This window comes from Saimiri boliviensis, chromosome 1 (assembly GCF_048565385.1).
Source record: "Saimiri boliviensis isolate mSaiBol1 chromosome 1, mSaiBol1.pri, whole genome shotgun sequence".
Classification (NCBI taxonomy): domain Eukaryota; kingdom Metazoa; phylum Chordata; class Mammalia; order Primates; family Cebidae; genus Saimiri; species Saimiri boliviensis.
Window position 1 is genome coordinate 141,847,916 of NC_133449.1, and position 18,026 is coordinate 141,865,941.

General features: G+C 40.2%; 1 protein-coding gene across 2 annotated transcripts in view; it reads left to right on the plus strand.

Moving 5' to 3' along the window:
* The first annotated feature begins 1,414 nt into the window (after nt 1–1,414).
* Nucleotides 1,415–18,026, plus strand: part of NFAT5 (nuclear factor of activated T cells 5) — a 127,147-nt gene continuing 110,535 nt past the window's right edge. For both annotated transcript variants that reach the window (XM_074405543.1, XM_074405548.1), the window contains exon 1: nt 1,415–1,576. In XM_074405543.1, coding sequence (XP_074261644.1) covers nt 1,504–1,576 — 73 coding nt within the window. In that variant the 5' untranslated portion in view covers nt 1,415–1,503. The remainder of the gene's footprint in view (nt 1,577–18,026) is intronic.

The window sequence follows — 18,026 nt, forward strand, 5'->3', positions numbered from 1 at the left end:
TCCTGAGGAACTGCTCAATTTCACGGGAAAAAGCCTCTATAATTTATATCTATCTATCTATAAACACACACACACACACACATCAGACTGATTTTCATGATTTGTAACTATCCTTGTATATAAAATAAAACAATTCGATTAGCTTAAAAACCTTGCCCATGTGGCTTCTGACATCAATATTCCACACAAGATTTAAATTACTTCCCAAGATGCAGACCCTGCACTCCAGCTGATATTTCAATAACTTGATTAAAATTTTCTCAGTAGTCTATTAGAATCAGGAAACGGTCTGCGGTGCGAGGATTTTAAGCGTTTGCAACGGAAACTTTTGCTCCACGAACAGAAAAGCAAGAGCAAAAACTCAATTAAATGCGTTCTTCCTCCATCGTTGCCTAGTTCAAAAGTTAAAGAAAAGAGAGAAAGAAAGAAAACTGGAAGAGTAGCGTTTAGGTTTGCTTTTTTTTTTTTCCTCTAGAACAGCCAGGTGGATTCACATGATCCAATTTTTAAAGTGTCTTCTGTGTCCCACTCCGAATAACCCGGATGCCCCAGCACAATCAGAAAGATAGTTTACTTATTTTAATAATTTCAGCCTCTAAAGGTGGGAGGCGTGTTGGGAGAGAAAGTACTTTAATTAAAAACAGTAACTTGAGGTTTTTGGGATACGGTTTGCCATTTCCTAATTAAGAAATGGGTTCGACAGTCCCTTTGTAGACACTGCTATGAAAACTTCAAAGGGTTGGTGGCTGTCCAAGCGATGACACTTCAGTCCCTTGCGAGACCAGGGCCAGGCAGGCCGGGCCACCGCCCGCTGCCCGCCTCTGGGGTCCGTCCCCGGCTCGGGCAGACACCTCGCTTTCCTCTGCTCTGTCTAGTGCCCTCAGCTCCGCGCGGGGTCGGCGCGCCGCCACCAGACCGGTGCAAATACCTTTTCCCTCCCCGGGGCCCCAGCGCGCGGCCACCTCCCAGCCTCCCTTCCCTCCCTGGCGGCGGGGCCCTTTCCCGGGTCGGGAACAGCAGCTCGGGCCGCCGCGGCAGGAAGCGAGGCGCTTGTTGCTGCTGTTCCCTGGCGCGCCTCCCCGCCCTCCGGGGCCGCCGCGGCTCTTCCGCGCTCCTGGGCGCCCCCCTCATCTGCGCCTGCGCAGTGCCCCGCGGGGGGCGGGGCTCAGATTCCTGTCAGCGGCGGCGGCGGTGGCGGCGACCGTCAGTTTTCGCTGAGGAGAAGCACGGAACGGACCCTTTGGCTCTCCCCTTTCCCCTTCCCCGCCCTGAACCCCTCTCCTGGCCGCGGAATATCAGTCCCCGTGGAGTTCCCCGTCCACCTCGCCTCCTTTTCCTCGGTCCTTGGCCCGGTGAAAGTCACTACCCTCGAGGAGGAGGCAGTGGCAGCCGCCCTCGCCTCGCCGCCCCCGGTTCGGTGCCCGCGGTCCCGGAGAGGAGGTGCCGCCGCCACCGCCGCTCCCCCCCTCCCGCTGCCCCCGGGCCGGGCTGGGTCGAGCTGCGATGCCCTCGGACTTCATCTCATTGCTCAGCGCGGACCTAGACCTGGAATCGCCCAAGTCCCTGTACTCGCGAGGTGAGTCAGGCGGGGGTGGGGTGGGGTGTGGGGGCGGGGAGACCGGGCCGGGGGAGACGGAGGGTCCCCGTCGGGGCTGGGGACGGCCGAGCCGCGACCCCGAGGGCTTCTCTGGCCAGAGCGGGCAGAGGCCGAAGGGGTCTGGGGGACGGTGGAGGGGGCGTGCAGAGCAGTGGCGGCCCCTCCCCCGCGGAGCCGCGGGCAGCTCCGGGCCCGGATTCCGTCGGCCCCCAGGGCTCTGCGGCACCGGTCGCTCCTAGCAGTTTTCTGCCCGTCTGGCCCCGCCACGCTCCGCGAGCCGCCGGCTTCGGCCTCCTGGGCTCAGGGATGGTCCCAGACTGGGCCCCGCGCTGGGACCGTCGCGATCCGGGAAACGCGTCTTCTCTTACCCGGACCCTCCTCCCCAGCAAAGTTGCCCCTAAGCGGGCGTCGTGGCCTGGAGCAGGTTCTGGGTGCAGGGTCACCATTTTCCTCCCCTTCCAGCTTGTTTGTGCGCCGTGGTTCCACCCCCTCTCCCTCAGGCCTAATCCACTCCCTCCCCATGTTGGGACAGCCCCCCTCTACCAGGCGTTCTTCCTTTCCTCGTCATCTTCTTGCTGGAAAGGGCCCGAATTTTCTTTTTTTTTCTCTTCCCACCTCCGTGGCATTCTAATTACTTCTCCTTTCTCTTTTACAAAGATGGGGGTGCCCTCTCTGGATTGGTTTTATTCCTCTCCTCTCCCATGAGGACCAGCTCAGGCACAGACGCTGTCCTTTGAGAATTTTCTCTGCTTTTCCGTTCAAGGGCTGGTTGCTGGGAGGGGGCTCAGGACAGAGATTTTTCATTTAAGAATTCTTTTGGCTAAGGCCTGAAGGGGATTCCCACCATCTGAAATAATAGCACTGGAGCTGAGCTCTACTCAGGTGAAATTCCTATACTGGACACCACAAGAATGTGTCAGAACAGGTTTCCTGTGCAAGGGGCATCAAAACCAAAATACTCCCGCTGCGCTCTTTACCGCTTTTAAACCACCGGGAGGGGTCAAAAAACTTAACTGGGTGGTTAACTATTCATTTCACCGTATGAAAAAAAAATGTGCCATTGTGAACCCCCTTCCTGAGAAATTCTGCTTTTGGTTTGATGTATCCGTTTGCTTATTCCATCCCCTCCAAAAAAGGGGACTTCACCTTCATAGTAGCGTCTCTAAATTGTTTAAGTGAATCAGAGTGCGATGGTTTGCTCTGAAAGGTACTGGACTTTACGGACTGACCATTGATTTTGTACACAGAGTCCTACTTTAACTGTAGCCACTGTCTGTTGCTCCAGTGACTTTAATTGGCAGCCACTATACTGTAGGATGTTTTTCGGGCAGCATTACTTGAAGTAGTTTAGAAATATTGTAGTTTTGAATGTCAAAAGAAAGAGACATATCAAGAGATGATTCTTAGAGCAGGGCTAATGTGTTAGAATTGAGTGCTAAAAATAGTCAAGACGTTAACACCATTTGGGCAGTAGTCACCAGATAATTTTCCATGAAACATATACTTTATGAAAATCTAGGTTTAGCTTAGACCAGAGTAGAGGCAATTTAGCCTCTTCTGCGGGGAATGTATTCACAAATATGGGCTTTAGCTCTTAAAAATACATTGCAGTTGGCCAGGCATGGTGGCTTACGCCTGTAATCCCAGCACTTTGGGAGGCCGAGGTGGGTGGATCACGTGAGGTCGGGAGTTCGAGACCAGCCTAACCAACATGGAGAAACCCAGTCTCTACTAAAAATACGAAATTAGCTGGGCGTGGTGGCGCATGCCTGTAATCCTAGCTACTCAGGAGACTGAGGCGGGAGAATTGCTTGAAGCCGGAAGGCGGAGGTTGCGATGAGCTGAGATCGCGCCTTTGCACTCCGGCCAAGGGCAACAAGAGCAAAACTCCATCTCAAATAATAATAATAATAATAATACATTGCTGTTATATAAGAGATGTATGCTGTCCTTGGCATTTTTTCCTCATTCAGCATAAAAAGTACCTAATGCTTTTTGTGTTTTTCAGATTCTCTGAAGTTACACCCAACACAGAATTTTAATAGAGCTGGACTATTGGAAGGTCAGCAGAGTATCACTTTAAAGCATATTGTGTTAGTATGCGAAGGCTTTCTCTGAAATGGAGTTTAAACGGGAAAGTATGAAACTTTGCAAACTCACACAATATAGTTTTCTCCTGAACAGTCTGATCCTTCTTTTAGAGCAGCTGAATGTTTCAGTGAATTTTGTTGCTGCGTGTGATGTGCTTGTTGGCTGTTATATCTGCTTTGAGAATCATTGAAAAAAAATCATTTTAAATTGTGTGTTGGGTGTTCTACTTTAGAATTCCAAATCTTCATTTTAGCTTTTTATACACAAAATAGAATGTGAAAAGACCCAAAGATTAACATGAATATAGAGTGACACTAAACACATAGTTAGTTTGAAATTTCAGAATTTAGAACATTTATATGGTGAGCTTTTCAAAATGGTATGTTAATTATTTATTACAAAAGCATTGATGCCATTACTATTGCATTATACTTAAGGGTAAGGAAAACCAAGTAATAGCGATGATGATTGAGCTATGCTTAGAAGAAAGAGTTTTAAAAAGTTCTGGAAATGTGGATAGAATCTGTAGATTAAACAGCTTACACTTAGAAAACTTTTGGCTTTTGTGTGTGTGTTTTAACATTTTAAGACATAAAATATTCTCTGTTATTTTTGTAGGTTTGAAGTGATTTCACAATATGTCATCTTTAAATCTTTGTAATTCTCGAATTGGACAGCAAAGATACTAATTTTCCAATTGTAGAGAAGAGAAACTGAGGCTGAAATTAAGAAACCAAAAAAAAAAAAAAAGTCCCACAGTAGAAGAAATAATACTTTCTGTGTTTTGGTTAGTGCTTTTTATCCAGAGCCAAGCTGCCACAGTGAAATATGCATGTAACCAGTAACAAACATTTTACTGTCTGCTTTAAAAAGGCCCTAAATATTTAAGTTTGACTTGAGAAGATTTTTGCCTCCCTGAGAGGTAGTCTAGGATAGTGGGTGGAATGTGGGTTTTTGTAGTTGAGCTTAAATTTGAATATCAGTTTAGCTACTTATTAGTTCTGTGACTTTGGGCAAGTGGTTTTACCTCTCTAAACTTTAATATTCTTCCTGTTAAAATGTAGTTGTTGTCTCTTAAATTTGGTGAGCCAATATGTATTAAAGTGCCTAGTATAACGTCTAGCTTAATAAATGCTTTTTTCCTTTAGTATCAGCTAAATTGTTTTAACAGTATAATTTAGAGCATATAAAATGTTTTCAAATTAATAATTGGTTCTATTTGTACTTATCAGAAGCCCATAGATATGTATTAGTATGAAAATCAAATATTTTTAAAACTACAATTTGAAGTGAGAAATTTTTAGCAGTGTTTCTTAGTGAAGCAGATTTCTGGTTTTTATTCATATTCAATTTGTGACCATGTTGTAGAGACATATTTGTCTGTACAAACCCATCCCATTTCCTGGGCAACAGACCATAGATTGTCATAATCATGGAGATGATCAGGGAGGAGAAAGACTTGAAAAAAAAAAGTGTTAATTATTTAAGCAAATATTTTTAGTGAGTTGATGGAACTACAGACAGCCATTTACTATATATATTTACATGTTTATGCCTAAATACTTTTGTTAGTTTTTCATTTTAGTTAAGAAGATTCTCAATTATTTAAAGTATGGCTACCCTTTTAGAAACAATAAAAATGTATGAGTATCAATTATGTCATGTCTCTTAAAAATTTTTAAGACAGGGTGTCTTAAAAAAGTTGTTTGCTTCTATAATAAAGTGTCTAATCTGTGCCACCTTGTTGCTATTTCTTTTTTATTATTGACATTTTAAAGACTATATAAAAGTAGAGAGAAAAAAAATAATGAACCCCCATATAGCCATCACCACAGTTTAGACATTGTCAATCTAATCTTGTTTCTTTTATCCCTTCTCTCCCAAACTGGATTATTTTAAAACAAATATCAAATATCATATAACTTCATACATAAGTATTTCTGTATTATATTGACTTATTTCTTAAATTAATTTTTAATTACTCTATTTTATAGTTTGTAAACTATTTCTGGGAATATTCTAGTTTATTTCAGCAAAGTCTCTTGTGACTCTCCTGTCCTCTTTTTTTTTTTTTTGAGACAGAATCTTACTGTCGCCAGGCACCAGGCTGGAGCGCAGTGGTGCGATCTCGGCTCACTGTGACCTCCGCCTCCTGGGTTTAAGCAATTCTCCTGCCTCATCCTCCTGAGTAGCTGGGACTACAGGTACACACCACCACGCCCAGTTAATATTTTTCTGTGTTTTTAGTAGAGACAGGGTTTCACCATGTTGGCCAGGGTGGTCTCTTGACCTTGTGATCCACTTGCCTCGGCCTCCCGAAGTGCTGGGATTACAGGTGTGAGCCACCATGCCCAGCCCTCTCCTGTCCTCTTTTTAAGATAGAGTACTGAAGGAGGCTACTGCTTCTAGTGTATAGTGTATTCTATAACCTTTGTTAAAATTGTAGGCCATGCTGCTAGATTTGAGTTCAAATTGTTGCTCTTGACATTTACTTGTATGGCCTTGGCCTAATAACTTAATATTTTTTGCTTCAATTTTCTCATCTTTAAATGGGCGCAATAATAGTGTCTTATCCTAGGTAGTTGTGAAGATGACTTGAGGCAAATTCATATAAAGCATTTAATTTAGAGTGTAGTAAGTGCTCAATAAATATTAGCTAAAGTTAAACAATTTTAAACAACTAAATAATATTTATAGATTGCTTACTATGTGCCAAGAACTTTACAAATAAGAACTCCTAGCGGGGCAGATCACTTGAGGTCGGGAGTTTGAGACCAGTCTGGCAAACATGGTAGAACCCCATCTCTACTAAAAATACAACAAAAAAAAACACACCTGTAATCCCAGCTACTCAAGAGGGTGAAGCAGAAGAATCCCTTGAACCTGGGAGGCAGAGGTTGTGGTGAGCCGAGATCACGCCACTGCACTCCAGCCTGGGTGACAGAGTGAGACAAACAAGACAGAGTGAAACAAACAAGAAATCAGTGAATTCTCCTAACTACCCTTTGAGATGGTGATGATTATCCCACTTTAGAGATGAGCAAATGAAGGCATAGGGACCCAGAGTGACAAGCCAGTAAATTGTAGAACCAAGTAGTCTGACTTTAGCCTAGGCTCTTAACTACTGTGCTGTACTAACTCACAATGGCATATAATATCAAGTATTGTCTAGTAATATTTATGTATGGATGTTTTACATTGATAGTCTAGATTTTCATCTATTAATAATAATTAAAAACTCAGCTCAGAGTGAGGGGAATTTAAGTAATTGGTGTGATATAATTTGTTAATTTTTTTAATAGAATGTACATTTTCCAAATTTAAATTTTTTTTTTTCTTTTTTGGAAACAAGGTTAGAAAACCTACACTTGGGTATTATTAAACTTTGCAAGTAAATTCAAAATGTCTACTATTACAGAGTTGACATTTAACTTTCCTATCAAAACAGTGCTAGTCTTTCTGGCAGTCACTTTTTAAATTTAATGTGATGATTGCCTGACAATGGGAAAAGGGTCCTGTCTAATTAATATTATAATACATGGCCATTAAATGATGTTTCTGGTAACCCCATAATTAATATGTGATACTCTTAATAAAATAAATAAAAATTATGCTGTTACAATTATATTCAAAGTAACTTGTATTAAAAAAAATCCTAGACAAAAGTATACACCACAGATTTTTACTTTTCAATTCTATTCTTGTATATATGTATATACATTTAAGTAAAATGGTTTGGCATTAGTAAGTTCAAATTTGAAGGCTAGAGTTCCTCTTTGTAGTGCCTGGGAAAACAATTCAGCTGCAGAGAAAAGACACCATTTCGTATACATTCTACAATGAAAACCATTCATTTTGGCAAATGAAAAACTAAGATAGAAATGACACTAAATGAAAGTATCATCATTCTAGAAATAAAGAGATATAAGATGTTAGAAAAATCATAGATAAAACAGGAAAAATAAGAATATAAACAAATTGGAAAGATAGATAAATATAAACAATGGATTTAAAATTTAAATGATTTTAAAACCATGAGTTAAGAGATCATATGATGTATCAAATGAAAGAACTGGTTAAATAAGAGCTGAATGCTGATCTGATACAATCTTTTTTGTTTTTTTGAGACAGAGTCTGGTTCTGTTGCCAGACTGGAGTGCAGTGGCGTGATTTCAGCTCACTGCAACCTCTGCCTCTCTCAGGTTCAAGCAATTCTCCTGCCTTAGCTTCCTGAGTAGCTGGGACTACAGGCACGCATCACCACACCAGCTAATTTTACCGTGTTGGCCAGGATGGTCTTGATCTTTTGACCTTGTGATCTACCTGCCTTGGCCTCCCAAAGTGCTGGGATTACAGGTGTGCCTGGCCACAATCTTTGTTTAAATTAAACATTTAAGACTGGAAGAGTTTTTTTTTTTTTTTTAAATAGAGACGGGGTTTCTCCGTGTTGCTCAGGCTGGTCTCGAGCTCCTGACCTCAAATGATCCACCCGCTTCGGACTCCTACAGTGCTGGGATTACAGGCATGAGCCACCAATCCCAGCCAAGACTGGAAGATTTTTAAAAGAAAATGTGGGGCTGGGCACAGTGGCTCACGTCTGTAATCCCAGCACTTTGGGAGGCCGAGTTGGGCGGATCATGAGGTCAAGAGATCAAGATGATCCTGGCCAACATGGTGAAAACCCATCTCTACTAAAAAAATAAAAAAATTAGTTGGGCGTGGTGGCGTCTGCCTGTAGTCCCAGCTACTAGGGAGGCTGAGGCAGGAGAATTGCTTGAACCCAGGAAGGGGAGATTGCAGTGAGGCAAGATTGAGCCACTGTACTCCAGCCTGGCACCTGGTGACAGAGCAAGACTCGGTCTCAAAAAAAAAAAAGAAAGAAAGAAAATGTGGAATATCACAATAATGAGGAGAAAATAAACTATGATTTTTTTTTTAACTACTGCTAATATGTTTGATATGATACCATATAGAATTATACTTTATAGTGCACAAATGGAAAATCTTAAACATGGTAATAATATTTTATTGAGTTTATAGAATATTTCTGATTTATATCTTTTCCTAGGGTCCTCGTTATATCACAGTTAGACCATAAATGCCTATGTTATGTATGAAGATAGCTTTTTAGAAAAGGATTTTTTGAAAACATTTAACATGAAAATAATCTATTGGATTCTTTTCTTGTTTAGTATTTATCTAATAATCTCTATGGATTCATATCTAGTAAATTAAAAGTATTATGGAAATAATGAAGTTCAAACATGTCAAAAGTCATACCTAGTTCATCCCAGCTTCTTGTCTTTAGATCCATCTCTCTGATTTCTTACCATCTGTTTTTGTGTCCCTTCCTAAACTCTTCTTTCATTGTTTTCACTCAATACTGGAATTCTATTGCTTATGAAAATAAAAAGATGTAAATTCATATTCTAATCAGGTGATTCTTGGCTTGATTTTAATTTACTGTTGACTTGAATTATTCCAGGAGTCCCCTAAAACTTCAAAATGGTAGTACAGAGCCGGGCGCGGTGGCTCAAGCCTGTAATCCCAGCACTTTGGGAGGCCAAGGCGGGTGGATCACGAGGTCAAGAGATCGAGACCATCCTGGTCAACATGGTGAAACCCCGTCTCTACTAAAAATACAAAAAATTAGCTGGGCATGGTGGTGCGTGCCTGTAATCCCAGCTACTCAGGAGGCCGAGGCAGGAGAATTGCCTGAGCCCAGGAGGCGGAGGTTGCGGTGAGCCAAGATCGCGCCATTGCACTCCAGCCTGGGTAACAAGAGCGAAACTCCGTCTCAAAAAAAAAAAAAAAAAAAAAAAATGGTAGTACAGAAAAATATTTCCTAGTGTGATTAGTATTATATATAAAAAATGGCCACTTTTTGTATGAAAAAGTTGACTGATCAGATTATATTTTATACTAAGAGTAACAGGTAACTAGAAAAATGTAAAGATCAAATTAGTCTGGGAGATCAGTTAGGTCTGATTGTTTAGTGGCATAGGATGTAGACTTGTTAACTTCAGAGAGGTAAAAGACATTTTTTCAATAGAAATGTTGCTTATTAATTTATATTATTGTCTTTTCTTGCTGTTGCTAGGATTTCAAGTTACACTAAAAAGAATCCTGTGTCCTCTGCTTTTGTGTTAATAAAAGTCAAGGTTAAATAAACTAACAGGGTATAAGACTAATGATAATTATGTACTTGAGTGAAAAGATAGAAATTTTCTTTATGGGTTAACTACAGATAATGGATCTAGCTTTCAGATAGAAATAAACCTGATGTTATAATAAAGTATATATATATTTGATGATTTGAACTAAACGTGTTACATGAGAGTTCAGTTATTTTTATTTGCTCTTAATAGCTTTTGAAAAATAGATATTTTTCTTTTTTTTTTTTTTAAAAAAAACTTTTATTTCATTATTTATTTATTTATTTATTTAAGAAGGGGTTTCACCATGTTGGTCAGGCTGGTCTTGAACTCCTGACCTCAGGTGATCCGCCCGCCTTGGCCTCCAAAGTGCTTGGATTACAGGTGTGAGCCACCATGCCTGGCCTGAAAAATATATATTTTTCTCATTTTTATTTTTTTGGTTTTTGAGATGGAGTCTTGCTCTGTCACCCAGGCTGGAGTGCAGTGGCACAGTCTTGGCTCACTGTAACCTCTGCCTCCTGGGTTCAAACGATTCTCACACTAGAGCCTCCCAAGTAGCTGGGATTACAGGCACGCACCACCATGCACAGCTAATTTTTTGTATTTTTTTTTCAGTAGAGACAGAATTTCACCATGTTGGCCAGGATAGTCTCAAACTCCCAACCTCAGGCAATCTGCCTGCCTTGGCCTCCCAAAGTGCTGGTGTTACAGGCATGAGCCACCACCGTGCCTGGCCCATTATCTTTTATTTTTAATATTTATGTAGTAAATAGGTGATGATCATTATTACTTCCTAGACATGAATATTCATCATTCTCATTCAGGAAACATTGTGATTAGTCTTTTACTAAATACGGTGTTTAGTTTTGAAGATGAGAGAAGAACAGAAAATTTTCTAATAGTGAGCTCAGTTGTTGATTATGCTTATATATACATATATATATATATATATATATATTTTTTTTTTTTTTTTTTTTTTTAAGACAGAGTCATGCTCTGTCACCTAGGCTGGAGAGTAGTAGCACCATCTTGGCTCACTGCAAAGTCCGCCTCACGGGTTCAAGCAATTCTCCTGCCTCAGCCTCCCAAGTAGCTGGGACTATGAGCATGTACCACCATGGACGGCTAACTTTTATATTTTTTAGTAGAGATGGGATTTTACCACATTGATCAGGCTAATCTTGAAGACTCATCTCCTGATCTGCCCACCTCGGACTCCCAAAGTGCTGGGATTACAGGTGTAAGCCACTGCACCTGGCTGATTATGCTTATGTTTATAAAATTAGTTTTATAAGAGGCTGAGGTGGAAGAATCACCTGAGCCTAGGAGGTCAAGGCTGCATTGAGCTGTGATCATGCCATTGCACTCCAGCCTGGATGACAGAGCAAGAACCTCTCTTAAAAAAATAAAAATAATAAATAAATAAATAAAGGAAGAAAAGAAAAAAATGAGTTTTTTTTTTCTTTTTTCCTTTTTTTTTTTTTTTTTTTGAGACGGAGTCTCATTCTGTCGCCAGGCTGGAGTGCAGTGGCATGATCTCAGCTCACTGCAACCTCCACCTCCCAGGTTCAAGCAATTCTCCGGCCTCAGCCTCCTGAGTAGCTGGGACTACAGGTTCTCAGCTCACTGCAACCTCCACCTCCCAGGTTCAAGCAATTCTCCCGCCTCAGCCTCCTGAGTAGCTGGGACTACAGGTGCACAACACCACACCCAGCTAATTTTTGTATTTTTAGTAGAGATGAGGCTTCACCATGTTGGCCAGGATGGTCTCTTGACCTCACGATCCACCTGCCTCAGCCTCCCGAAGTGCTGGGATTACAGGTGTGAGCCACTGTGCCTGGCCTAAAAATTAGTTTTAATTTAAAAAATCTACTTGAAGCAATCTTTGGGGGACATGACATGCTAGTCAAAAGAATAAATTCAGTATTAGTAATAATTGAAAACCTTTGTTGGGCAACTTATATGTCAAGCAGTTTATGTATAACAGCATTTTAAATACATTTTTCACATTTAAGTCTTAGAAAAATCCTATGATGTAGCACCAGTGTCTTTTTTTTTTTTTTTTTTTTTTTGAGACGGAGTTTCGCTCTTGTTACCCAGGCTGGAGTGCAATGGCGCGATCTCGGCTCACCGCAACCTCCGCCTCCTGGGTTCAGGCAATTCTCCTGCCTCAGCCTCCTGAGTAGCTGGGACTACAGGCACGCGCCACCATGCCCAGCTAATTTTTTGTATTTTCAGTAGAAACGGGGTTTCATCATGTTGACCAGGATGGTCTCGATCTCTCGACCTTGTGATCCACCCGCCTCGGCCTCCCAAAGTGCTGGGATTACAGGCTTGAGCCACCGCGCCTGGCCGAGCACCAGTGTCTTTATTTCATAAATGAGCAAACTGAGGTACAGAGGGATTTACTAATACTCCCAGGGGCACAAATCTAGTGGATGAGGCTGGAATTTGAACTTCACCAGTTTTTTTTTTTTTTTTTTTTTTTTTTTTGAGACGGAGTTTCACTCTTGTTACCCAGGCTGGAGTGCAATGGCACGATCTCGGCTCACCGCAACCTCCGTCTCCTGGGTTCAGGCAATTCTCCTGCCTCAGCCTCCTGAGTAGCTGGGATTACAGGCACGCGCCACCACACCCAGCTAGTTTTTTGTATTTTTAGTAGAGACGGGGTTTCACCATGTTGACCAGGATGGTCTCGATCTCTCGACTTCGTGATCCACCCGCCTCGGCCTCCCAAAGTGCTGGGATTACAGGCTTGAGCCACCGCGCCCGGCCGAACTTCACCAGTTTTACCCCAGAGTTGTAAGATTATACTGACTGTCTTATAGTCAGTAAGAACATTTGAAATTGGCATTTACAGGCCAGGCGCGGTGGCTCAAGCTTGTAATCCCAGCACTTTGGGAGGCCGAGGCGGGTGGATCACGAGGTCGAGAGATCGAGACCATCCTGGTCAACATGGTGAAACCCCGTCTCTACTAAAAATACAAAAAATTAGCTGGGCATGGTGGCACGTGCCTGTAATCCCAGCTACACAGGAGGCTGAGGCAGGAGAATTGCCTGAACCCAGGAGGCGGAGGTTGCGGTGAGCCGAGATCACGCCATTGCACTCCAGCCTGGGTAACAAGAGCAAAAACTCCATCTCAAAAAAAAAAAAAAAGAAATTGGCATTTACACTTTGGACCCTAATAAGATCACACCATTGTTCAGATGGTATAAAAAGAATACTTTGTGTAGGATTCTTTAGCTAAGCAGCTTCATGAGAGAAATTTTAGAAGCCACATACAGAAATTTGTAAAGAATGTGATTATGACCCTTTGAGGAAGATTTTTACACTCAAAATTAGCAAATCATTGCCTGGCTTTGGTGAGTGTCTTTAAGATTTAGATGAAGCAGATGGGGGCTGATCAAAACACCTATGTTGGCTCAGCTCAGTGGTTCATGCCTGTAATCCCAGAACTTTGGGGAGGCTCAGGTGGGCAGATCACTTGAACTCAGGAGTTCAAAATCAGCCTGGGCAACATGTTTAAACCCCATCTCTACAAAAAAAAAAAAAAAAAAAAAAATGCTGGGCATGGTAACACGTGCCTGTAGTCCCAACTACTTGCGAGGCAGGCTGAGGTGGGAGGATTACCTGAGCCCAGGAGGTCAAGAAACACTTCTGTCTTGGCTGATGATGGGACTTAGAACTAAGAAGTAGGAGAAGGCTAAGTGGAAGCCACCACCTAAGGAGAATTACTTTAGAAATGAAGGTGCCATGGGGCTCTTGATTTCTTTGGCAGTAGTTTTATGGAAGCATGGATGCCATTGTTCCCTATTTCTGCTAGTATGTTTCAGAGACAAAGTAAATTCAAGAAGAGATGAACAACAAGAAATAGTACTAATGTGAGCTATATGAATAGTGGTATTTTGAATAGAGTCTTTATTAATTTACTTTGATTCATTCCATTGTGTCTTTTTTAATCTGTCCCTGTCACCCCATACATCTATTTTCTTATGATAGTCTATACATTTTGTTGTTCTGCTATTGCATCTTGTATCCTTTCTCTCTTTTCCTTCTTTTAAAAAACCTCTCTATAGGAGATTTGCTATTGTAAATTGTAGTTTAGAAGTTAACGCTCCCCTGTAGTTTAGTCTCTTCTAATAAACTGTAAGCAACATGAGCCAGGACCTATGTATAAATTCATCTTGAGTGAATCAATAAACAACAGTATTATGGCTAAGTAACCTATACTTGCACATACATATATGAAAAACCTATACTTGACTATGTTATAGAGTAATACAGTAATCTATAAAAGAACAAAAAATTTATTACCTTTATACCCAGTTTTAAAAATACTGTATTCCCTTTTAGAAGGTTGTGATTATTGAACAACAACAAAAAGGTAAAGAGTGCATTGGAACTGAATCATTTTCTGCTAGCTAAAAAAAAAAAAAAAAAAAAAGTAAAGAGTACACACTGTATAGACCCATTTATATGAAATTCTTTAGAAGACAAACTAATCTGTAGTAAGAAAAAGCAGATCAGTAGTTGCCTCGGGCTGGAGTGGGCAAGATTAACTACAGAGGAGCAAAAGGTAGCTTTACTAAATGATTGAAATGTTCTCTGTCTTGACCATGGTGATTACACAAACATGTATACTTAAAAAAAAAACTCATGGAACGTTTAAAATGGGTGCAATTCTATACCTGTATAAAGGATATGATTTATATATATATATTCTGCCACTGCACTCCAGCCTGGGCAACAGAAGAAATAGTACTGATGTGAGCTATATGAATAATGATATTTTGCTATTTTGGGAGGCTAAAGTGGGAGGATCACTTGAACCCAGTAGGTAGAGGATGCAGTGAGCAGAGTTTGTGCCACTGTACTCCAGCCTGGGTGACAGAGTGAGACCCTGTTTCAAAAAAAAAATTTTTTTTTTAATTGAACTGAACCATGTACAGACTTCTTGTTATTATTCCCTAAATGATGTAGTATAAAAGCTATTTATGTGGCACTTAACGTTGTATTAGGTATAAGTAATCTAGAGATGATTTGAAGAATATAGGAGGATGTCCATACATTATATGCAAATACAAAACCATTTTATATTAGGGACTTGAGCATCTGAAAATTTTGTGGGAAGTCTTGCAACCCATCTCCAGCGGATACCAAAGGATGACTATACTCTGATACATAGTTTCTATAGTTAAGCATAAAGGTAAAAACAGAATATGAGTTTTTAGTTCCTTACAAGTGAATAGTATCTTGTGCTTAACTATCATAAATACTAATGTATAAAATTCAAATGTGCACATAATCATATATACTGTATTCTGTATAGCTAGTTTGAAACATTAGGCATTAAAATGTTTTTATTAGCAATGTAATAGAATACTTAAATATTTGTTGGTAGAAGACTGATTATACAACTCAAATTATTTGTTTGAATTGAAGTTTTCATTACAGTCATCTAAGTCAATAAAACGTGTTTAAATGTGTCTTATGACAATGATCATAAGCCAAACATAGACTTAATTTAACAAATAGCTATTCTTTACAATGGAGTTGTGGATTTGTTAATGTTTTTCTTTTCTCCAGTTTCAAGTCGCAGCTTACTTGCTGGATTGCCATTATGAAACATAGAAACACAGATTTTTCTTGAAAAAAATACTACAGTAAAATGGAATGAATGATAAAATATTGTTTCCAAATGTCAGTGTTTAACTTGTAAGTACCTTGATAATTGACATTTGTAAGAACTTCAGAAATACTATAAAAGTGTCATTGGAGGCCGGGCACGGTGGCTCAAGCCTGTAATCCCAGCACTTTGGGAGGCCGAGGCAGATGGATCACAAGGTCAAGAGATCGAGACCATCCTGGTCAACATGGTGAAACCCCGTCTCTACTAAAAATACAAAAAAAGTAGCTGGGCATGGTGGCGCGTGCCTGTAATCCCAGCTACTCAGGAGGCTGAGGCAGGAGAATTGCCTGAACGCAGGAGGCAGAGGTTGCGGTGAGCCGAGATCGCGCCATTGCACTCCAGCCTGGGTAACAAGAGCGAAACTCCGTCTCAAAAAAAAAAAAAAAGTGTCATTGGAATAAGTTTTAATAAAATTATATTGTGAACTCCAAGACATTTTTTTGTATTCTTTTTTGTATTTGTTATAAAATCATATTCTCTAGAATATTGGAGTAGGGTGAATGGATAGGAAAATAAACACAGATGGAGTTTTATAATTATTTTTAAAGAACTTTTGGTTTTCTTAGTTAATTTTCGCCTATAATACTGAGTACAAGATGAGAACTTAAGTGTAATATTTGAATTATAGATGCATTGGATAAAATGACTAATTCCTTAAACTAATTATTGCTTTAAAAAAAACTAGGTAATTAAGTAGTTGAAATATAGAATGTCATTAGTTAACTAAATTACCACTCTATTACAGTAAATACAAATAACATGTTTACAATGTAAATGATGGTAAATAAAAACTAAAAAAAATTCCTTAAAAGTGTTTTTTAACCAAACTTCACAAGGATGGATAGAATTAACACTATATATTCTGCACAGAAAAAGAATTAGTGCATACTAAATTGAGAAAAGATGCACAGAAGTGCCATTTTTAGAAATTAAAAATGGTAAAGATAATAGGCAGATCAAAAGTCCCACATATTTATCAGTGTTGTAAAGAAAAACCCAATTGAAAAACGTGCATTACTAACTGGCTGTGTGATTCTTTTAGGCAAGTTACTTAACCTTTCTGTGACTCTGTTCTTGTGTAAAATGGAGATAATAGACTTACGGAACTGTAACGAGGATTAGATAAGTTAATATTTCTAAAGCATTTGGAATACACATAGTAAGTACTATATGAGCGCTTGTTAAATAAGCAGAATAAAAGTATGTATCCAGAGGAAAATTACTTGGCAAACATACTTAATCAGAATGTAGCAAGAAACCAGGATTTTATTAGCATAAGCTTCTGAATAACACAAGTGTTGCTAAATTTACATATTAAAAGTTCAGGGTGGCTCATGTCTGTAATCCTAGCACTTTGAGAGGCTGAGATGGGCGGATCAGTTGAGGTCAGGAGTTCGAAACCAGCCTGGCCAATGTGGTGAAACCCTGCCTCTACTAAAAAATACAAAAAAGTAGCCGGGCATGGTGGGGTGTGTCTGTAGTCCTAGCTGCTTGAGAGGCTGAGGCAGAGGTTGCTGTGAGTCAAGATCTTGCTACTGCACTCGAGCCTGGCCAACAAGAGCAAAACTCTGTCTTAAAAAAAAAAGGAATTTAGGCATTCATAGCACTATGTTGCCCGGGGTTTATTTTCCTAATTTAAACTTATCACTTGCTTAAAAATTCTTTGATAGTATCCATGGGCTTTAGGATGAAATCCAAATTCTTAAAACCTGGGTCCTGATTATATTTCTTTTAAAAATTGAGAAAAAATTCATATAACGAAGTTCATTTTTTTGTTGTTGTTTTTGTTTTGTTTTTGAAACAGGGTCTCACTCTGTGGCCCAGGCTGGAATGCAGTGGCACAATTTTGGCTTACTGCAACTTCTGCCTCCCGGGTTCAAGTGATTCTCATGCTTCAGCCACCTGAGTAGCTGGGACTACAGGAGTACACCACCATGCCAGGCTAATTTTTTGTATTTTTAGTAGAGATGGGGTTTTGTTATGTTCGAAAAGTTGGTCTTGAACTCCTGATCTCAAGTAATTCGCCTGACTCGGCCTCCCAAAGTGCTGGCATTACAGGCATGAGCTGCCGCACCCAGCTAAAGTTCATCATTTTAACCATTTTAAAGTGTGCAATTCAGTGGTTTTTAGTATATTCACAGTGTGGTGCAACTATCATCATTATCACATTCTAGAACATTTTTATCCCCCAAAGAAACTTCTTACCCACTAAGTAGTGATTCTCTTTTATGCTACTAAAACATACCTGAAAAAAACAAAAAAAGAAAAAATATAAAGTAGTCATTCTCCATTTGTCCTTCCCTCAGGTCCTGGCAACCATTTATTAACTTTCTGCTTCTGTGGATTTGCGTGATTCTAGACCTTTCATGTAAAAGGAATTCTGCAATATATGGTCTTTAGAGACTAGCTTGTTTCACTTAGCATAATATTTTCAAGTTCATTCATGTTGTAGTATGCGTCAGTAATTCATTCCTTTTTTATTGCACAATA